A 24,051-nucleotide genomic window follows, 5' to 3' on the forward strand; every position below is an offset into this window, starting at 1 on the left:
TTTTATTTTATGTATGTGGTAATTTTACTGGTATGTTTGTATGTGTACTATCAGTGTGAATGATGCCTGAGAAGGAAAAAAGAGGGTGGTTAATCCTCTAGAGCTTGAGATATGAGCAGTTGTGAGCGGCCCTATGGGTGATGGGAACCCAAACTTGGTCTTCTGTAGGAACTTCTAAAGCTCTTAACCACTCAGCATGTCTCCAGTACCAGTGTGTGGGGGGCAGAGGATAAAAATTAAATCTTGAAGGTTGATGGATGCCTGTCTTTAAACATTATGGCCACCCTGAACTACATATCAAGTTTCAGGCCAACAAGGCTAGATAATGAGGCTCAGTCTCAAAATAAATAGTGTGTAGAGAAATGGCTTGATTAGCCTTAAAAAAATCACTGACTGCTCTTTTTAAGCACCCACATGGTGGCTCTCAATGGTCTATAACTACAGTTGCAGGGAGTCTATTACCCTCCTCCGGCCTCTGTAACATATTCACATGATGTATAGATATACATCTAGACAAGAAACACATACATATAAAATACATAACAAATAAATCTCAAAATCATCTGGTTAAATAATAAAATGGAAATGTGGAAAACTGAGAAACCATGTCTGCAAGAAGATGGGAAATGCGCTGGTGTACCATTGGTCTTTATACAAGGTAAAACATCAAAGTTCTGACTCATACCCAGACAAATTTCGAGGACATGGGGAAATACAAACATTTGTGCCTTCTGATGGCAAGGTAACTCCTATTAAAAAGAATGGCAGTCAAAAAATTAAGTATGGTAATTATCAAATGAACTAGCCATTCCAGTTCTACCTTTATACCCAAGAAAAATGAAAATCTACATCAAGGTTAAACTTACACAAATGTTTACAATAGTATTGTTGGTGATAGCAAATGGTTTTAAAAAAGCCAAATATCTGTTACTAGATAAATAACCTGTGGTATATTCCTACAGTGAAGCACTATTCACCCATAAATAGGAATAAGGTACTGACATATGCTAAAACATGGATGAATCTCAAAGCATGTTCCACAAAATAACGCTACACAGAAGGTGTATATAATTAGATCCCATTTTGCCTGTATGTCTAGAAGAAGACATCCCACAGCATAGAAAATAGCTTGGACATTATTAAGTGTGAGAGAAAGGGAAGGGAACCAATAACTTAAACCATGTGGAAGATTACCTGGGTGCTGAAAAGTTCTGAAACTGGAAAGAAGTTGTGGTTTCTTCAGCTTGTGAACAGGCTCATCCCTATCAAAGTGTGCACTGAAAACTGTAATCCTGATGTAACATGAATTTCAGTTAAAATTACTGTTATCTCAACAGTACCAGATAAAGGATCTCTTCTTGCTCAGCTTTGTCTACTGGGTGCTAACCAGCTTCATAAGGCCATGTGAGGCTGAAGAAGTGGTCCTACTGATCCAATGCTTATCTTTCATGCATCCTAGGTAGGACCACAGGATTGTATCAATTAGACAAAATGTGCACACATCAGGGCCCAGATATTGGAAGGCAGAAGATGCTGGATTAGAAATTCAAGGTTATTCTTGGATACTTAGCAAATTAAAAAAAAAAAAGCAAACAAAAGTGGGAGCCAGGCATGGCAACACAAAACTGTAATGTCGTCATTGGGAAGACTGAAGCAGGAGGATTGCCAGGACCAGGATGAGGTACATGAAATGCCTGAGGCACGCACAAAAAGGCTAGCAGTGAGAAACAAAATCCCCTGCTTTCCTGAGCCTGACAAAGTGACTTATGTCACTTTACAAACTAAAGATGAAAGAGCCTGTACACCAAATGGCTAGTCTCCTTGAGTACAAATGCTGTTGTAAGTGTCACTGCTTAAAAAAGTGTAAGTTCCCTATCCCCTGGGCTCTACTCTCTACCTCATTACACTGCCTGCTTTCCTGGAGCACACACAGGCACTATATACTCCAGGTAAGACACTGTCTTAAATCTGCCAACTCTCCTTAAAACACACACAAATCTTAAACTGACCCCATCTCATGGGCTCCACTTTCCAGCTCACAACTTCAGCAGAAGGCTTCTCTTTTCCCAGAGGCCCAATTCTAGAGACCCAAGGTTCAATGTTGGCACTTGTACTGGCTAGTTTTGTGTCAACTTGGCACAGCTGGAGTTATCACAGAGAAAGGAGCTTTAGTTGAGGAAATGCCTCCATGAGATACAACTGTAAGGCATTTCCTCAATTAGTGATCAAGGGGGAAAGGCCCCTTGTGGGTGGGACTATCTCTTTGCTGGTAGTCTTGGTTCTATAAGAGAGCAGGCTGAGCAAGCCAGGGGAAGCAAGCTAGTAAAGAACACCCCTCCATGGCCTCTGCATCAGCTCCTGCTTCCTGACCTGTTTGAATTCCAGTCCTGAATTCGTTTGGTGATGAACAGCAATGTGGAAGTGTAAGCTGAATAAACCCTTTCTTCCCCAACTTGCTTCTTGGTCATGATGTTTGTGCAGGAATAGAAACCCTGACTAAGACAGCACTTAAAACTTTAGAGGTCACAGATGTGAAAAAAAAAAAAACAGTGAAGACATCCTACTATACCTGAAAACTCACTGGTTACTGCAATCTGAGACCCCTCAAGCCATAAGATAGGAGTGAAAACAGAAACCAAGGGGAAATACAACCAAAAACACCAAGGAAGTTCTCAAACTGCAGAGATCTTCTTGCCTCTTCTTCCTAAGTGCTGCAGTGTGTGTGTGTGTGTGTGTGTGTGTGTGTGTGTGTGTGTGTGTTGGGGGGTACTTTCCAGTACTCACTCTCTATAGGCATTTGATACCACAATGGCATTAGGAAAAAAATTGAAAATGTAAATAGCTTCCAGTAGGTGCCTGCATCTTGGGGCCCAGTATCTACCATCTAAATACACAGCAGAACCAGACCAACCCACTATAATCCAGAACAAAAACTCTGCTATGACTATAGCAGCCCAGATGTGCAGGCTGTTGCCCTCTTACAGCTCTTTCACTATCTCACATCTGTTAAGTACATGGAACTCTGTCTACTCTAAGATGCATCTGTCCCCAACAGAAGAGCCTCAAGTATACTTAGTGATGCTATCTATACATTCCTCCTCAATTTAATACAATTGGTTAAATAAAAGTGGCAACAGCCAATTACTTCTGGGAATAGAGAGAGGTGGAGTTTGAGTTACCAGATTTGAGGTCGAATGTAGCACCATGAAGAAGAAAAAAGACAGAGAGTAGCCCTGGATGAAAATCAAATCTCCCTTTCCCAGTCACAACAGAAGGCGGTGTCTTGTCTTCCTTCCACTGAGACTTTTCTTCTAAGTACAATAACACAGTGCTAAAGACTTATTGTCTCTCTGGACAGGCCCTAATGTCTCACTTGGACACACACTGAAATGAAAATGCTTAGTGGTTAAGACAGCTTCAGCCAATCACTATACCCAGACTCCAATCCCTGAACATGAGAATTTTGAGAAGCCAGGATGGATGAGAAGTTAGTTAGGGCACCTGTTAGTAGATGAGGCTTCCCTCTACTTTCCCAGGAACTGGCAACCCTCAAGTGTTAAGCACAGAGCAGATGAGGGAGTCCTAAAGCAGTTACATAATGGCCTCGTGTTCAATATATGACTAGAAGCCTGAAAAGACCTCTATTTTGGGGTGCTAACTAGGGGGAGAAAACTGTGAGTAGAGTGAGGAGGATGGAAAAATGAAAAAAGGAAGGGCAGGAAGGACAATAGGAGAAAGCTACAGAGAGAAAAGAGGAAGCTCAATGGATTAATTAAGGGCAGTTTAAGGAACAAGCCTAACCAATGTCTGGAGTATTACTCATGCTAGAATCCAGTAGTCTGGAGGAAAAGGTCCTTGGCCTCAGGCATTATGTAATCTTCTATCCAGGATGCTGAAAGAGGGAGGCTGTGTAGGAGAAAATAGGGGAGGTTCAGAGACAGTGTGGACAACTCAGGGACACCTCAAGCAGGATCCAAGTGTTAGCCGAGGATACTCTGCTGCTGCTCCTCCTCCATGACTTGAGAGAGGGTCTGTGCTCTAAGAACATGTTCTGGGATTGATCACTGTGTTAGGAAATCACGTGAAAAAAGAAGTCAGGAGACTTTAGGCAGGTTTATTTCAGAGAATCTGAGAAGAGCTCACCCTAAGCAAGCATGCTTCTCTTACAGACTAGGAACCTTTCCCAAGCTAGGAGGAGGAGAGAAGGGAGGTACTATGTGCATGAGCAGGAGACTAAGCTCTTCTTTGCAGACAGCAAAGAAGACAGTACTTTGCAGTTAAGTTGTTTCTCAAGAGTTCAAAGGGTGCAGAGCACTGCTGTGTTCACAGTGTTTGCACAATCCTTGGGTTTGTCTTAGGACCATTTGCTGGACTTTAATACAGCCAGGCAAATCACTTTAAGTCTCTGAAAGAGCAGTTAAGGGATATTATTCACTGAACCAGCTCTCTCTCCCACCCAACCTCTGCCCTTGGGGTATTTGGGGAGAGGGGCACAAGGTCTCATTATGTATTTCTGGCTCTCTTGGAAATCACTCTGTAGATCAGGCTGTCTTTAAACTCAAAGACCTGACTGCATCTACATCCCAAATATTAGAATTAAAGGTACTTGTCACTACATCCAGGTTTACTGGATATTTTTGAACCAATTTTTGTCAAACTCTTGCATCTAGGTGTCCAGTCATTACACCACTTCTAATCCCAATTTGGGTCTTGGTTTTGTTCTTTGACCTACTCTTTTCTTTCATCTGAGGCTCGCTTAAAATTCATAGCCAAGGCTGATCCTGAACTTCAGATCTTACTACCTCCATCTCTTGAGTCCTAAGATTAAAGTCATGTGCCACCATAGCCAGATTAAATGCTTCTTATACACAAATATTTATGGATCACAACATGGGACTTTGCTTTAAAATGCTTTGACCCTGGGAAAAGAAGGTGGGAGAGTTGGGCTCAGATTGAGTGCCAAAGTGGATGTCAGGGCACATGTGTGGGAGTCAGGAACAACTTTCTAGTGTTGGTCTGCCTCCCTCCCAGGATCTGACATTCTATGTTAACTGGTCATCTTGCCTGGCAATCATTTTTAATCCACTGAACCATCTTATCAGTCCAAAATTAACAAATGTTAGCAAGTGATAAATGTAAGAACAGAGATATTCATTCTATTGTTCCAGGCTTTTGTATCTATTTATAATTTTCCCATAATAAATATTAAAGTAAACAAGATCAGTATATATACTGAAAACAGTGCATCTAACCCTGTTGTCATCTTAAATCAGACATATATTGCAATGGCCTGACATACAGCTCTATTTGTTTGCCAGCTCAATGAGTGTACTTACAAATGAACTTTACAGCCTGTCTTCTCACACCAGAGTCAAACTGCATGCTTAAATAAATAAACACACACACCCTCTATTCCTTCCCAGTGGCTCCCCAACTCTGTAAATGACAATTCAATTCAGCCAGTTGCTCATACTGATAATTTAGGAGTCATAGTTAACTCCGCTCTTTCCCCATCACATTCTAACCACAAGCACATTCTGGTTCTGAAGTTCTGAATCCTTCTCACCACCTTGCTGAAAGCAGCCTTTCCTGTCATTCTACCCTGAGCTGTTACAAAAAGTTTCTCACTAGTCTCCTTGGTTCTATACTTGTCTTCTCCACAAGCATCCAGAGTAGTTCATTTAAGAACATCTCCTGGGGTGTGAAGATGATATAGCAGATAAAGACATCTGCTGCCAAGACAGACAACCTGGATTTACTTCTTGAATACCGTATGGAAGAAAGACAAAAATGACCTCCCTAAATTGCCCTCTGACCTTCACAAGCATAGCATAGTATATGAGTACACACACAATAAATACATAAATGTAATCAAAATTAATTTTAGGTGTTGGAATAATTACTTAGTATGTTAGTGTGCAACTGCTACTGCAGAGGACCCAAGTTAGGATCCCAACATCCACACCAGTTGGTTCACAGATGCCTGTCCTCCAGCTTCAGAGGATCTGACACTCTCTTCTGGCCTCCATGGCATCTGCAACACATGTACACACTCATGCACTATTCATATACTACCTACCACATGGTTGAGACCTTTGTATGTCAATAAAATTCTGCCAGTTAATTTTGAGACAGAGATGGCCACCTGATAATTTACCTCTGACACAGAGCTTTACAATCCCAAGAAACTTACGACTTCGCCATTAGTGATGGATAGTTTGTTATACTACACACAATGAGAGCTGACAAGGTTGGTTGATTAGTGCACACATCAAACCACTAATGTTTTTCTTTAAATGAGTGGGTGATCACAGATGTTTAAAATCCTAGCACTTGGAAGGCTAAGGCAGAAGTGTTGCTAGATTTTGAGGCAAAACTGGGATACAAAGTGAGACTTATCTCAACTAGAAAACAGAAAATCGGTTCACGTTGGTGCCAGCCCTGCACCATCTTGGGTGCGAACTCAGTAGGTGGTCCCATGGTTCCCAGAGGACTCACTGTGCCACAGGTGCACTAGCACACTCAAGAAATTGGGATCACTGGTGAATGGAACGCAACATCTGTTCCAAAATAATTGGGAGGGGCCTGTGCGAGCAGGAACAGGGACAGAGGAAACCCGCCTGAGCAGCAGCTGTGGTTTGTTCTGGTCTGCATCAGCCCTGTGCCAAGTTGGCTGCCAACTAGACAGATGGTCCCACAGTCCCCAGAGGACTCTCCAAGCTTCAGGTGCCCTAGCACACTCAGGAACTTAGGAACACAGAGGAGAGTCAGCCTCTAGAGAGGGCTCTGAACCCCAGACTCAGGTGAGAGCACCATCTTGTATCCTGGGTCTCTCAGAGACCAGTCTGCAGAAACAACAGAGCTTCTTGGGCAGGGTCTCTTCAGGCCTTCCTCTTCAGCCAGGAGGCTGAGCTGAGACCCAGACCTCTGTGCACTTTCTCTTGCAGAGAGTGCTCTGATCACTAGGACTCAGGAGAGAGTTGAATTCCCAGGAGTGCTGACAGAGGCTAACAGAATCACAGGAGAAACAAGCTCCAGCCAGAGACAGCTGAACATCTAACACCAGAGATTACCAGATGGCAAAAAGGCAAATGTAAGAATCTTACAACAGAAACCAAGACCATTGGGCATCATCAAACCCAGTATGCCCACCACAGCGAGTCCTGGATACCCCAACACACCGGAAAAGCAAGATTAGGATTTAACATCATGTCTTATGATGCTGGTAGATGATTTTAAGAAGGGCATTAATAACTCACTTAAAGAAGTACAGAAGAACATTGCCAAACAGGTAGAAGTCCTTAAAGAGGAAGCAAAAAATCACTTAAAGAATTACAGAAAAACACAGCCAGACAGGTGAAGGAATTGAACAACACCATCCAAGATCTGAAAATGGAAGTAGAAACAATAAAGAAAACCCAAAGGGAGATAAATCTGGAGATAAAAATCCTAAGAAATAAATCAGGAATCATAGATGTGAGCATCAGCAACAGAATACAAGAGATGGAAGAGAGAATCTCAGTGTAGAAGATTCCATAGAATACATGGATACTTCAATCAAAGAAAATAAAAAATTCAAAAATATCGTAAATCAAAACATCCAGGAAATCCAGGACACAATGAGAAGAACAAAACTTAGGATAAGAGAAGTTCACACACACACCCACACACACACACACACACACACACACACACACACACACACACAAACACAAAAAATTAATTAATTAATTAATTAATTAATTAAGTTCCACAAAGCTTCTTACATGAACATTCTGTAAGGGATAACTTTTTTACATCGACATGGGAGGATCTCTAAAAAATTACAGTCAATATATGTGGATAGAAGAAACAGTGATTTCTTCTAACTGTTACCACAAAATAGAAGGATAATTACAGGTCCTGGAGTCCCTTGGATGATGTAGCAGCAATGTAGCCTTGTTGCAATTTAGGATCCTGAGCAAGAATCTGACAAAGTTGGGAAATGGCATCCTGAAAAATGGAGCAGTGAGAAATCAAAGGATGGGCCTGTTAGTAACTGGCTGCTTCTCTCACAGGAACTAAGGTTGTATAGTAATTGGAATGATAATGTCTATCATAGGATCATGTATTTAAACATGTGGACGCCAGCTCACAGTACTGTCTTGGGCTATTATGGAGATACTCAACCTTGCTGGAAGAAGTATATCAATGGGGTGCCGTTTAGGGGTTCATAGCAACACCTCACTTCCAGTTTGCTCTCCTGCTTCATGTTTGTAGTTGAAGAGGTGCTTTCTCACTTACTTTCTCCTGAAGACATGGCTTTCTGTCAAGATGAACTCTTATCACTTTGGAACCATAGCCCATATAATCTCTACATAAGTTGCTTTTCATGATGGTGTTTTAATCACAGCAACAGAAAAGTCACTCATTCAGCCTGAGACCATCATATGTCAACTAGGTTAATGAGCATGATGGTAAATGCCTGCAATACCAACACTCAGGAGGTTGAGCAGGAAGACCAAGTTCCAGGCCAGCCTGAGCTATAGAGCAGAATCCTGTATCCCAAAAGAAAATGAAACAAACCCAGAGGTGATCTGTTTGGCAATGTGGAGCTTTCAAATAGTACTGTCTATCAAAGTCCTCTGCAAACCCCACAAGGAACAAGCTAGCATTTTACCTTATTCATGTTCTTCTCAATCTCTAATGACAAGACATAAATTTCAGGTTCTATCCTTTCCATAATATATTTAATGATATCCATGCTTGCCGAGTCTCCTAGCCAACAAGATCAATAATGGAAATTCATGAATCAAAATATTACTTCTAAAAGATTTGTTTAACTTACAATCTTTTTAATATGGTTATTTTTCCTACATTTGTATCTGTGAATTTCTTGTGTACAGTTATACAGAGGCTAGAAAGGTTCTCAGTTCCTCAGGAACTGGAATCATAAACAGTTGCAAGCTGCCATGTGAATGCTGGCAACTGAACCCATATCCTGTTGTCAATTAACCATTGAGCTATCTATCCAGGCATGAAAACATCAATTTCTAAAATCCAACATTGGAACACAATATAAAAGACATATTAATTAGGTATTTACATACTGAAGAAAATATTAGAAGTTCTTGATGTAATTAAACCACTGGTTCTATAAGAGCATGAACTTTATGCACGATATAAAGATCTGGAATTCATAACAAATATTGGCCTGCAGTCTGAGCAGAGTGTCTGGGGCAGCATTTGTTGGCATTCCTGATGGGACAGAATGTACAATGCAAAGTGCAAGAGTTTGGTGTTCAGAACCAAGGTTGCAGTAGAATGGGAGATGGACACACTGCCAGGACAAATCCATTCACTTCACCCTTGACACTGAATTAATGTTTTTCTATTGAATATTCAGAATACTGTTGCTTTGTTTTTATAAGCTCACATCTAGTCTATAACCTTCCATTGATTCTCAACCCAGAGTAGAAGCTGGAAGCTAGCGGATAAGGCCACCCTCCAGCATAAAGGAAAATATTGTAAAACATGTATCTGAGATAAATTTTTAAAAGATATAAAAAATACCTACAATATAGTAAGACATAATATAATTTAGAAGTGGTCTGTGTGTGTATGTTCATGTGTGTGTGTGTGTGTGTGTGTGTGTGTGTGTGGTGGTAAGTAGGTAGGTAGGTAAGTAGGTAGGTAGGGAGATAGATAGGCTGAAGAGATGCTTACTTGTTTAATAGTATGTATTGCTTCTTCAGAGAACCCAAGTCCCAGCACTAAGATCAGGTGACACATAATCTCCTGTAACTTTGACTATTGGGGTTTGTGATGGTTGGTATATGCTTGGGCTATTAGGAGGGGTGGCCTTGGTGAAGTAGGTGTGTCACTGTGGTTGTGGGTTTTAATAACCTAGTCTTAGCTGGTTGGAAGTGAGTAAGTATTCTGATACCAGCCCTCAGATGAAGATGTAAAAGTCTCCTGTCCTTCTGAACCATGCCTGCCTGGATGCTGCCATGTTCTCCCCTTGATGATAGTAGACTGAACCTCTGAATCTGTAAGCCAGCCCAAATTAAATGTTGTCTTTATAAGAGTTGTCTTGGTCATGGTGTCTGTTCACAGCAGTAAAACCCTAATTAAAACAGGGTTCAACTATTTCTACTATCCTCTGTGAGTACCTACACACAAGACAACCACAAAAATACATATAAAAATATTTATTTTTTGTATTTTCATTTTATTTGTGTGAATGCTTTGCCTGTAATTATATATCTGCACTACCTCTTTGCCTGGTGGCTGAAGAGTAAGTGAGAGGGTGCTGAATCCTCTGGAGCTCAAGATACAAGCAGGTATGAGCTCACATGTGAGTGCTAAGATCCCAACCCGGGCACTCTGTAAGAGCATCTAATATGCTTAAATGCTCAGTCATCTCACTAGCCCCAGTTTAAAAAAAAAACAAAACAATATTGCATAGTGGTGGATGTCTTTATTCTAACATTTTAAAGACAGAGGCGATGAAGCTCTGTGAGTTCAAAGCCAACCTGGTTCTCCATATCTAGTTCCAAGCCAAGCAGGGCTGGCTTGCGAGATTCTAGCTATAAATAAATAAATAAATAAATAAATAAATAAATAAATCTAAAGAAATAGTTCATTAGTTAAATGCAATGATTATTTTACCAGCATGGACATGGTGGCCCATAGTTATCTGTAACTTCAGTTCCAGGGTATCTATCACCATCCTCTGGCATCTGTGGGCACTGCATGCATGTGGTGCATGGACAAATTGAGACAAAACACTCATATATAGAAAATAATAAAATTAATAAATCTCAATATAATATCAAAATTAATAAACTCATTTTTAAAATGTGAAAGAAAAAAGAGACACGTCTGCAAGAAGATAGGAAATGTCCAACAGCACCATTGGTCTCCTAGACAGGCTTTGAGGACATGGAGAAATAAGAACACTTATGCCCCATTGGTGGACAAGTAGCAATGCAACCACTTTGGAAAAGTATGGCAGTGCATAAAAAGTAATTAAGTATGTAATTATCAGGTCACTCAAGAATTCCACTCCTACCTAACTTTATACTCAAGAAAAATGAAGTCATTTGCCCATATAAAACCTGATACAACTGTTCATAATAGTATTGTTGGCAATAACAGAAGGTTAAAAAAAAACTGTCAAGTGCCCATTTCAGGATAAATAATATGTGGTACACTCATACAATAGAATAATACTAGTTACTCATAGATAAGAATAAAGTACTGGGAGATGCTAAATTCTGGATGAACTTCAAAGCATGTTCTATAAAAATCCTAGAGGTTATTAGAAATGAGAGGAGATGGAAGGAAACAACAACTTATATCATATGACAGTTTTCTTGACAAGTCCTGAAACCAGAGAGAAGTTGTGAATACCTCAGCTTGTGAACAGGCTCAATTCCCCCAATTGTACACTGAAAACCTTGACCGTGATGTAACATGAACTTCACCTCAACAGTAAAAGAAAAAAGAACACTTCTTGCTCAGGCTTGCCTATCAGGTTCTAAAAAGTTTCAGAAGGTCACATGGGGCTGGAAAGTATCCCCACTGACAGAGTACTTGCCTAGCATGCACCAAGCCCTGGGTAGGACCTCAGGACTGTATAACCTAGACAAGAGTTGCATGCATATGATCTCAGCACTTGGAAGCCAGAGGGAGGAGGATTAGAAGTTCAAGGTTATTCTCCACTATTTATCAAATTAAAAAAAAACCCAAACAAACAAACAAGGGAAAGAGGGCAGGTATGGTGACACAAATCTGTACTATCATCACTGGGAACTGAAGTAGCATGATTAGCAGGACCAGGATGTGGTACAAGAAGTCCCTGAGACACACACAAGCAAAGGCTAGAAATGAGAAACAAAATCCCCTGCTTTACAGATCATGGCAGAGTGACCTGTGACACTTAACTAATAAGTAGACCTTAAAGAGCCTCCACAACAAATGTCCAGCCTTGTGGAGCTCAAATGCTGTTACATGAGTCACTGCTTAATAAATAGTGAGTTTCCCACTCTGTCTGCTTTAAAAAGTACACAAAATGCCGAATGAAGCAAGGCTAGATAACTTCTTTTAACTATGATACAAGTGCCCCACTCCTGCTGAGATATGGTTCTCTCTTTAAGAATCAGCATTCTGTGTTTCTGTCTACAATGTCTATTCTTCATTGAAACTTTTATGTCAGTTCAGGTCTGGTGAATTCTTTTACTTCTCCACCACAAGCTGGCCATTTCCAGCACAACACACTTTGTAAACCACAACTTGAGTACAGGAGCAGGCAGCATCTATCTCATATCCTCTTTGAGCCTGTCTCTAGCATCCTGAAGGATCCTTGCTAGCACTGGCAATATTCATGTGCTCTAATTAGTCCCTGTGGTTTTCTCTAACCCACTCAAAATTATCAGCCTCATATTGTCCTGTTACAATGGACACCAATTTTCACCTGACTAAATCCAATGATCATTTTCCAGGCTACTCATAACCGACCTAGGCACATGTGATCTGATGACCTGCTATCTTCCTTTTATGGTGGTGGTGTGATTTTTGCTGTTGTTGTTGTTCTTAGTTTTTGAGGTGGGGTTTCATTCAAGACTGTGGAGAAACTCACTAGAATCTCACTAGTGAGTAGATATTCCACCCTTGCCTTGAACTTGCAGGCATCTACCTTCCTTGACATCCCCTGTTCTTTAACAGTAGGTGTGCGTCATTACTCTTGGCTTGTTTCCTTCTTCAGGGAACATTTTCTTCAGTGGCTTCCAGGACACTGAGCTCTCCTGACCTCCCTGCACCTGTCAGAAAGCTCTTCACTGTCTCTGTCCTGGGCTGTTTCCTGGTTGACCACTCCTCCTCCAGAAGCTGAGAACACTACTGGCACATTCACTCCTGGGATGATTTCACCCTGTGACAGGACTTTAAATTAGCCAGAGGCCAATGGATCTGAAATAAAGTTCCCCCTGTGCATACACCTCTGTAATACTGGCCAGTTGTCTGAAAAGGGAATCAGATTGACTGATTAATAAGATGGGTGTACCATCACATGCCTACATCCCAGCACACCAGAGGTGGGACAAAGGGATCCTGTGTTTACATCAGCCTGGTCTACACACCAGTGAGCCTGGCTTTGAAACAAAGTGCCCCTTCTGCCAGAAAATAAAATGATCTGGGCATAGAGATACACTTTTTGTAACCCCACAACTTGGAAGCAGAAGAGGATCAGGAGTCCAAGGTTACATTTAGAATCCTGGACTTGTGGCTTCTATAATCTTAGCATTCAACAGGTAGAGTCAATAGGGTCACTGGGTATTTAAGGCTAGCCTGGACTACATAGTAAGTTCCAAGACAGTCTTTCCTACACAGTGAGACCATGTTTTAAAATAAAATAACAAATTCAACTAAAATAGAATGGAAAAAGTAAATTCTTGGCTATATATCAAGATCAAGGAAAACCTGTGCTACATGTGACACTGTCTACAAAAATCAAGTTATCCAGGAATAGTAGCATATGACTTTATAGGCAGCACTTGGGAGATAAGAGTTCAAGTGAATCCTTAGCTCCATGGAAAATTCTATGTTCCCATGGTTTATGTGGAATTAAAGAAGGCAATATCCAAGGAGTAGTGTTGCAGAGTGTAAAGACTTATGCTGGCAAGCATAATGTCCTAAGTTTGAATCTTGGGACCCACATGTGAGAAGGAAAGAACTGATTCTTCAAAATTGTCCTCTGATTTCTACATTGTTGATTTGTGTGTGTGCATGAACACACACACACACACACACACACACACACACACAGTACATCTCAGATATACTCACCCTCCAATCTACCCCACTTTGGTAAAACAACTTCACTTCCTAATTGCCAAAAGCCAAAAATCTGCTACCTTCATCCCTCAGGCCATATGTAATCCCATAATGACACCCTGAAATATGTCAAAGTTCCACCACTTCCCCACACTTCATGTTGCCACACAGCAGTCATTATACAGCTGTGAATCATGGGCCTCTCTGGGATCTGCATTGTTGCCTTGTAGCTTTTGTGACATCTACAATCTATTTTCAACTCAGCAACTAAAACAGAAATGAGGACTGTATGAGAGGTCAGACAGGTTCCCATGACTGTAATTCATAAATCCTATTTCTACAGTCCCTCTCCTCCCTTTCTACAGTCCCTGGAATGTGCCTGGCTAGAATCCCTCATCACCTATCATATGAAGAAAAAAGCCACAGACTAGCTACAGGGATAAAGCCTGGGAGTTTCCAGGATAAACATGTCACTGAGCTGAACCTTACATGGGAAATCTCCTTGAAAAGATTTTTGAAGAAAATGCATCTTCACAGGTAATAAATCTGAGCCCATCAGAAAATGCCTGTTGTCTCAGTTGACAAGCATCAGAATTCCCTGTGATCTCAGCTGACTGTTGCTCAACCCCTTTCTTTCTAATGATGGCTTCTCCCAGAGCTCACAGACACAGCTTTTGTGTCAGTAACCACTGCAAGGGGTTGCATGACCACAAATATAACAATACTTACATTATATTTTAATTTTAACTTACATGACATGGTCTCCTCATGTAGCTTTAGCTTACCTGGAACTGGAAGTGTAGATCAGGCAGGCCTCAAATTCACAGAGATCCTCCTGCCTCTTCCTCATGAGTGCTGGGGAATTACTTTCCTAAACTAGCTCTATTCAGGCACTAACTACCACAATGGGCTTAGAACAATTATAAACAGTGTAAAGTAGGCACATTCTGCTACCCAACTTGTTACAAGTTCTAGGTCCAATTCTGAATTCCTACACCAGTATTAAAAGCCCCAGCAGACATGTTTACCCTCTCTTCCTTTGCTCTCTCTGCTCTTGCTACTATGATCTGCACATTAATATACCAAACTCAGGGATTTTTTTTAAATCTGCTATTCCTTTGACCACACATCCATATGGCATTTTCCCTCATCCACTTCAATTCTTGTCAGTTGTCACTTTTGGGTGAATCCTGTCCTAACCTTGCTCTCTAGGAGCATATGAACACCTCAGGCTCTATATTCTTCCGGAGTTTATGCCTGTTTTCACAGTACCCTTGGCCATTTGACAAGTTTCCTGTATTTCTTTATAATATGTTACCCTCATTGGAAAGCAAGCTTCAGAAGGATGAAGAATGTTTCATGCTCAGGTGTAGCAGATGCTCTGAGGTAACTCTGTGAAGGACATGAAGGTCCCTGGTAGATCCCTAGTCAAATGTGAAGGAATGAAAGCCTGAGTGTGCTGCCCATCTCTGCAGGGACCAGATAGACTGTGAGATGCTGTGGGCTGATGCCTCAGCTGCTAGGATTTTAATAAAGACAGCATGACACTCAGCAGTAAACAGCTCTCCCTGGAGGCCCACCAAACACATCTGAATCCCTTCCCTTCAATGCACAGCATCCCTCAAATTCCAATTCCTGGCCCTTCTAGCTTTGGCTTTGTAGATGTGAATTCACAAGAGAAAGGAAGAGAGTGGCCTGCCCTGTGCCAATCTACTCCTCACTCACCAACATCAATCCAGATCACCACAGGTAGTGGTGTTGATTCTGAGTCAGGGTCCACATACACCAGCCCCTTGGCATCACAAAACCAGAACAGAAGACAGACAGGCAGGAGCCACAGGGAGCTAGCTAACAGCATCTTAGCTCAGTGACACCAACAAGTGCTTGTGTCCCTGGCTGGCAATCAGGATGCTTTGCAGGGACACAGGTGACCACGCCCCTGCAGGACAGATGACACAGCCCGAGCATTCCCTACATCAAAACCAATTAGACAGATATTTGTTTTGTCCTTACAACAGACTGGAAGCTGCTCTTTGTCCTTTAGGGACTCTTACACAATGCTTCCATTTTATACATAAAAACATCAATGTGACTTTTTCAAGGTCCTCAACGAATTGAACTGTGCCTCTTTCTCTCAGCTGTGTCTTAGCAGAGAAGAGCTGTCTGAATGATTTTAGCTCTTATTTAGTTTTTGTTCCCCTCTAAATAGAAGAAGTAAAAAATTTCCCTGGGACCCATGCCCCTTTCATCCATTCCTTATTATAAGGAATGCTACACTGCATCGTTTGAAATCTTTCTTAGTAACAGCTCCTGGCACTCCAATCCAAATAATATGTCCACTATCTCCCTGTACCTGCAGAGCCTGGTGTGGCTCTTGTGGGGACAAAGTGACATGGTTTCTGCCCCTGGGACAAGGCCCCTGTGTGTGCCTCCATGAGCATCATTGGCTGCTGTGGGCATAAGACTTGTGTAATAATGTACATATTTTCTGGACCCACTATCAGTGGAAGACTCTTGCCTTCTGAAGAATGTCCTCCCTGTTAATGTTAATGACTCCATGATAATAAAAAGAGCACGAGTCCAGGAATCAAGGGTGTTGCTAATGTCTCAGCAAAATGATAAATGTTGGGACCATCAGGACAGCCCTTATGGCTGTGGAAAAAAACTCTAAAATCATGAATTTGAAAATATATAATTTCTCAACTATGCATAAAACAAGGATGCAGTAGGAATCTTATGAGGTGCTTCACAAATCTAAAGTAACAAAAGCAGCCACATGGTGAGCCAACTTGTTAGAAAGTTACTAGGAAGGAGATAAGGAGATTTAGGGAGTGGTGATCACAGGAGATCCCACTCAGCTAAGTTTTTTTGTTTATGCTCAGAAAGGCAGATAGATGCCTGAGCTCAGGTTCAGCCTAGAACAGAGCAAGGTTAGGCTCAGGCATGGTAGAAATGGTAATTTCAGGGCAGGGTCCCACACAACTAGCTTATGGTTTGTGTTTAACAAAGGCAGATAGAACTCTGAATTCTTTTGCAACATTAAGAAAAAAATATGACTAGTTACTTATTTTATAATGTGCTTACTCCCCAAATATATTCTACAGAGTATAATAAAATATAATATTAATTTGATACTGTTTGGTTTATTTACTGACAGTATACCAGTTTATTGATTTATAATGTGCTGATTTTAATGTATATGATTATTATTGCCACAGACCCTCTGGGCCCCTTTGTCTGAGTGGAATGGGTATCTGGTTGCAGGTGGGCAAAGCGTCGGATGGAATGACAGACAGATGCACACAGGAGAAATTGTGTAGAATCTGAATGTAATTTGTCAAATTGAGCATCAAACTTTTTATACAGAAGAAAATAGGAAAGTTAGGTGACACAAGGTACAAATGAGGTTACCGGATGCTTTTGACTCTTACACAAAACAGAGGAATGTAAACACAAAGACTGGCAGGAACTGGGCAATAAAACAACTGAGACAAAGTCAGCCCTATATAAGTTCAGCTATAGTCTTAGAAGCCAGGTGTGAGGACTTTTCACTCCTAGGGCAAGGGCTTCCACACCCAAGTCATGGTTCTAGTTAGGGAGTTCCGTTCTAGCTAACCATCTCATGAATGATGCAATACTCTAAAACCACAGCCCAATCTACTTCCTAAACCATTGTAAATTCCTGTATATGGGAGCGACTTGGCTTTTATTCTAAGTGATAGTGTAATACCAGAGGCAATTCTGAATGTTACTGAACAGGCAACATTCTCTCTGAATTCCAAGCCCATGGTCAGCTCAAGGACATTCTAGGACGTTGGAACACTGGTGAAGGCTTAGCTATGTCAGAATTCAATCTTAAAAGGCACTTATAATAAGATAATACTAAAAGAGAGCACGTGGATCCATACATCAGACTAACCGGGGAATAGGGTATGAGTATATGGGTTAAAAAGAACGCCAGACTCCAGGAGGTGAGTTTCCGTGAAACTCTCTGCCTCCTGAGTGGCTTCCAGGCCTCTCGGCCTGTCAAACTGACTTGACCGGAGTGTAATATTTTACATGTAAAATTTTCACTGGTAAGAGTGGAATAAAGAAATAAAATCCTGAGATTAAAAACAATTTAGATACATGGGAATTATTACTTAGTAAAAAAACCCAGCAAATTTCTACTGGAAAATTATTCACTTCATTAATATTCTTGAATTCAGATAATTTAACATTTATAAAAGAACCAGAGGAATTTTCTTTTTTCTGTTTTCCTGCTTTCTTTTTTCCTGCTAAGTTCTAACCCAAGGCTTGACATCAAATATGTTCAATGTAATCAGTGCTTGTCTTCAGTTACATATGAAAAAAGTCTCACTATCTATCTGTTCTCATGTGTATGCCACTATGATAATATTTTAAGTTTTGAGTAGTATCATGGATTTTGTACCTATTGGTCTTTTTTAGATGAGTTTAAATATGTTTTGATATGCATATATATTATACATAATTTGGTCAGTCTAAATCTTATATATATATATATGTGTGTGTGTGTGTGTGTGTGTGTGTGTGTGTGTGTGTGTGTGTGTATACTCCTAGGAATCAAAGGCCTGTGGACATGGGATGGTGATTGAAAAGATAAAAGGACAACCTGGGACATGGGATGGTGATTGAAAAGATAAAAGGACAACCTGGAGTAAATGACTGGATTGACATGTAAAATAAAATACTGGCCATGTGTTCTGTAGGAGAAGAGCTATCCAGAGAATTTTTTTAGGTTTCCCCAGAGAGTATGTAGAATAGAGAGAAGCAGACTAAAAAAGCTGGATCAAACAAAACACAAGCCATTGACTTGGATCCATGATTTGACTTCCAGTCATTCTTTTCCCTGCTCCCAAACACTCCTTCTCTTAGAACCTCTCTCCAAGCTGAGGCTGGTCATTGGTGCAAACCTATAGGACCCAGGTCTCACAGATTCTAGACACCTGGGATGATCAAGATGGGACTAAATGATCCCAAACAAGATGCCTAACCTCCTTTCTCATTCCTGTTCCTCTTCCCCTTCCCTTCCTCCTTTCCTTTCCTTTTCCCCCTCTTTCTCTCTTGTTTCAGATGACCTGAAACCGACCATGTAGACAGGCTCACTTTAATACTTCAAGCTCACAGAGCTCCATCTGCCTTAGCCTCCTGAGTGCTTGGATCACCACCATGCCTAGCTTCTTCTTTTTTAATTAGATATTTTCTTCATTTACATTTCAAATGCTATCCACTTTCCTATTTTCCTCTCTGAAATTCCCCTATACCATGTCCCCCACGCCCTGTTCCCCAACCCACCCACTCCTGCTTCTTGGCCCTGACATTTCCCTGTACTGGGGCATATAATCTTCGCAAGACCATGGACCTATACTCCAATTGATGACCATATAGGCCATCCTCTGCTACATATGCAGCTAGAGAAACAAGCTCTGGGGCTACTGGTTAGTTCATATTGTTATTCTTTCTATAGGGTTGCAGACACCTTTAGCTCCTTGGGTACTTTCTCTAGCTCCTTCATTGGGGAACTTGTGTTCCATCCAATAGATGAGTGTGAGCATCCACTTCTGTATTTGCCAGGCACTGGCATAGCCTCACATGAGACAGCTATGTCAGCAAAATCTTGTTGGCATATGCAATAGTGTCTGGGTTTGGTGGTTGTTTATGGGATGGACCCCAGGTGGAGCAGTCTCTGGATAGCCCTTCCATCTGTCTCAGCTCTGAACTTTGTCTCTGTAACTCCTTCCATGGGTATTTTGTTCCCCATTCTAAGAAAGAACAAAATATCCACACTTTGGTCTAACTTCTTGAGTTTCATATGTTTTGCAAATTGTATCTTGGGGTAGTCTAAGTTTCTGGGCTAATATTCACTTATCAGTGAGTGCATATCATGTGTGTTCTTTTGTGATTGGGTTAATTCACTCAGGATGATATCCTCCAGATGCATCAATTTGCCTAAGAATTTCATAAATTCATTGATTTTTTAATATCTGAGTAATACTCCATTGTGTAAATGTAACACATTTTCTGTATCCATTGGGACATCTGGGTTCTTTCCTGATTATCTATATTATAAATAAGGCTGCTATGAACATAGTGGAGATGTGTCCTTATTACAAGTTGGAACATCTTCTAGGTATATGGCCAGGAGAGGTATTGCTGGATCTTCTGGCAGTACTATGTCCAATTTTCTGAGGAACCTCCAAACTGATTTCCAGAGTGGTTGTACAAGCTTGCAATCCCATCAGCAATGGAGGAGTGTTCCACTTTCACCACATCTTGGCCAGCTTCTGCTGTTGTGGGGCAATGGGCTATGCATACACAGGCTGGTTTCCAGTCAAGGTAAGATGCTGAACCCCGGGCCCTAGTGGTTATAATTTACCTACATGTGACAGAAGGAGTTCTCTCATGTCTCCTGGAACTCTGGGTCATGTCTAAGTTACTGCCCCCCAACAGTCCCCATAACAGAAGCATGGCTATAAGTCAGTAGGCAATGTCCCAAGCTTCTGACCTTCAGGCTAAACTCTTCCCCAGTTACCTAGCAACAGAAAAGGTAGCAGCTCTCTTTAAAAGGGGCTGTTGGGCTCCTCCTTGCTCTTTCACTTCTCTCACTCCTTTGTTCTCTTGGTCTTTCTCCTCTCCTCTCCTCTCCTCTCCTCTCCTCTCCTCTCCTCTCCTCTCCTCTCCTCTCCTCTCCTCTCCCCTCCCCTCGTCTCCCCTCGTCTCCTTTCCTCTCCTCTCCTCTCCCCTCTCTCTCTCCCTCTTACTCTCTCTCTAGCCTTCCCCACTCTCTCTCACTCCTCCTTTTCCCCCTGCCTTTCTACAATAAGCTCTAAAATCATAGAAAGTCTCTGCTCATCAAGGCTGTGCTCACTCTTGCTGGTGAGGGAACCTCTCTTCTCTCTCCCCTCTTTCCCATAACCCCAGGGACACAGGGTGTGGCCTTGGGGCCCCCAGGTCAGGGCTGACCTTTGTCCACCCCCCCTCCATTGAGTGGGTCAGAGGCTTGGATGCCCACCTGGGGCTCAGTGGAAAGCATCTGGCAACCTTCCCATGTCAACCTGTCCAGAGCATAGGTGGAACTCTGGAGGGACAGGGGTCCTCCATTCCCCTCCTTCCTTTGGTTGCTTTTTAGTTCCCACATGCTGTCACCTAAATTTTTTATCTTAATCATTCTGACTGGTATGAGGTGGAATCTCAAGGTTGTTTTGATGTTCATTTCCCTGATGATTAAGGATGTTGAACATTTTTTAGTGCTTCTCAGCCATTCAGTATTCCTCAGGTGATAATTCTTTGTTTAGCTCTGTACCCCATTTTAATAGGGTTTTTTGGTTTTCTGAAGTCCAACTTCTTGAGATCTTTGTATATATTGTATATTAGTCCCCTATCAGATTTAGAATTGGTAAAAATCCTTTCCCAATCTGTTGGTGGCCTTTTTGTCTTATAGACAGTGTCTTTTGCCTAACAGAAGTTTTGCAATTTTATGAGGTCCCATTTGTTAATTCTTGATCTTACAGCAAAAGCCATTGCTCTACTGTTCAGGAATCTTTCTCCTTTGCTCATATCTTTGAGGCTTTCCTCCACTTTCTCCTCTACAAGTTTCAGTGTCTCTGGTTTTATGTGGAGTTCCTTGATCCACTTAGACTTGAGCTTTGTACAAGGAGATAAGAATGGATTGATTCACACCAGTTGAGTCAGCAACATTTGTTGAAAATGCTGTCTTTTTTTCCCCACTGGATGGTTTTAGCTCCCTTGTCAAAGACCATGTGGTCATAGGTGTGTGGATTCACTTCTGGGTGTTCAACTCTATTCTCTTGATCTACCTGTCTGTTCCTGTACCAGTACCAGGCAGTTTTATCACATTTGCTCTGTAGTACAGCTTGAGGTCAGGCATGGTGATTGATCAGAGGTTCTTTTATTGTTGAGAATAGTTATTGCTATCCTATGTTTTTTGTTATTCCAGATGAACTTGTAAATTGCCCTTTCTAACACTGTGAAGAATTGAGTTGGAATTCTGATGGGAATTGAATTGAATCTGTAGGTTGCTTTTGGCAAGATAGCCATTTTGACTATATTAATCCTGCCAATCCATGAGCATGGGAGATCTTTCCATCTTCTGAGATATTCTTCAATTTCTTTTTCACAGACTTGAAGTTCTTTTCATACAAATCTTTCACGTCCTTAGTTGGAGTTACACCAAGGTATTTTCTATTATTTGTGACTATTAAGAAGGGTGTTATTTCCCTAATTTCTTTCTCATCCTGTTTTTCCTTTGTGAAGAGAAAGGCCACTAATTTGTTTGAGTTAATTTTATAACCAGCTACTACACTGAAGTTGTTTATCAGGTTTAGAAGTTCTCTAGTTGAAATTTTGGGGAAACTTATATATACTATCATATCATCTGCAAATAGTGATATTTTGATTTCTTCCTTTCTAATTTGTATCTGCTTGATCTCCTTTTGTTGTCGAATTGCTCTTGCTAGGGCTTCAGTTGGTAGGGAGTAAGTGGGCAGCCTTGTCTAGTCCCTGATTTTAGTGGGATTGCTTCCAATTTCTCTCCATTTACTTTGATGTTGGCTACTGGTTTGCTGTAGATTACTTTTATTATGTTTAGGTATGGGCCTTGAATTTCTGATTTTTCCACAACTTTTATCATGAATGGGTGTTGGATTTTGTCAAATGCTTTCTTGGCATATAATAAAATTTTCATGTGGTTTTTGTCTTTGAGTTTGTTTATATAGTGGATTATGTTGATCGATTACCATATATTAAACCATCCTTGCATCCCTGGGAAGAAGCCTACTTGTTCATGATGAATGATCATTTTGATGTGTTCTTGGATTCTGTTTGTGTGGATATTATTGAGTATTTTTGCATTGATATTCACAAGGGAAATTGGTCTGAAGTTCACTTTCTTCATTGGGATTTTGTGTGGTTTAGGTATAAGAGTAATTGTGGCTTCATAGAATGAGTTGGGTAGAGTAACTTCTGTTTCTATTTTGTGGAATAGTTTGAAGAGAGTCAGAATTAGGTCTTCTTTGAAGGTTTGATAGAACTCTGCACTAAACCCATCTGGTCCTGGGCTTTTTTTGTTTTTGTTGGGAGACTATTGCTGACTGCTTCTATTTCTTTAGGAAATATGTGACAGTTTAGATCATTAATCCGATCCTTACTTAACTTTGGTACCTGGTATCTGTCTAGAAAATTGTTCATTTCATCCAGGTTTTCCTGTTTTGTTGAGTATAGCCTTTTGTAGTAGGATTGGATGATGTTTTGGATTTCCTCAGGTTTTCTTGTTATGTCTCCCTTTTCATTTCTGTTTTTGTTACTTTGGATATTGTCCCTGTACTGACTAGTGAGTCTGGCTAAAGGTTTATCTATCTTGTTGATTTTCTCAAAGAACCAGCTCATGGTTTGGTTGATTCTTTGTTTAGTTCATTCTATTTCCACTTGGTTGATATCAGCCCTTAGTTTGATTATTTCCTGCCATCTATTCCTTTTGGGTGAATTTGCTTCCTTTTGTTCTAGAGCTTTTAGGTGTGCTGTCAAGCCTCTAGTGTATGTTCTCTCTAGTTTCTTTTTGGAGGTACTCAGAGCTATGAGTTTTCCTCTTAGGAATGTCTTAGAATTGTGTCCCATAATTTTAGTATGTTGTGGCTTCATTTTCATTAAACTCTAAAAAGTCTTTAATTTCTTTCTTTATTTCTTCCTTGACCAAGTTATCATTGAATAGTGTTGTTCAGCTTCCTCCTGAATGTTGGCTTTCTATTATTTATCTTGTTATTGAAGATCAGCCTCAGTCTGTGGTTATGGGAAAATTTCAATATTTTTGGATCTGTTGAGGCCTCTTTTTTGACCAGTTATATGTTCAGTTTTGGAGACGGCACCATGAGGTGCTGAGAAGAAGTTATATCCTTTTGTTTAAGGATAAAATTTTGTAGAGCTATCTGTTAAATCCATTTGCTTCATAACTTCTCTTCATTTACTGAGCCTCTGTTCAGTTTCTGTTTCCAGAATCTGTGTATTGATGAGAGTGGAATGTTGAAGTCTTCCACTATTATTGTGTGGGGTGGGATGTGTGGTTTGAGCTTTACTATATTCTTTTATGAATGTGGATGCCCTTGCAGTTGTAGCATAGATATTCAGAATTGAGAGTTCCTCTTGGTAGATTTTACCTTTGATGAGCATGAAGTGCCCCTTCTTGTCTTTTTTGATAACTCT

The 24,051-nt window shown here is 40.8% G+C and overlaps 1 protein-coding gene across 1 annotated transcript in view; it reads right to left on the bottom strand.

Annotated features, from left to right (window-relative positions):
• The window catches only part of Gm12880 (predicted gene 12880), a 104,225-nt gene extending 88,552 nt beyond the window's left edge, over positions 1 to 15,673 (bottom strand). The window contains exon 1 of the mRNA XM_030253990.1: positions 15,541 to 15,673. Within this exon, the coding sequence (XP_030109850.1) occupies positions 15,541 to 15,673 (133 nt within the window). The remainder of the gene's footprint in view (positions 1 to 15,540) is intronic.
• Positions 15,674 to 24,051: the final 8,378 nt, after the last annotated feature.

Source organism: Mus musculus, chromosome 4 (genome assembly GCF_000001635.26).
Source record: "Mus musculus strain C57BL/6J chromosome 4, GRCm38.p6 C57BL/6J".
Classification (NCBI taxonomy): Eukaryota; Metazoa; Chordata; class Mammalia; order Rodentia; family Muridae; genus Mus; species Mus musculus.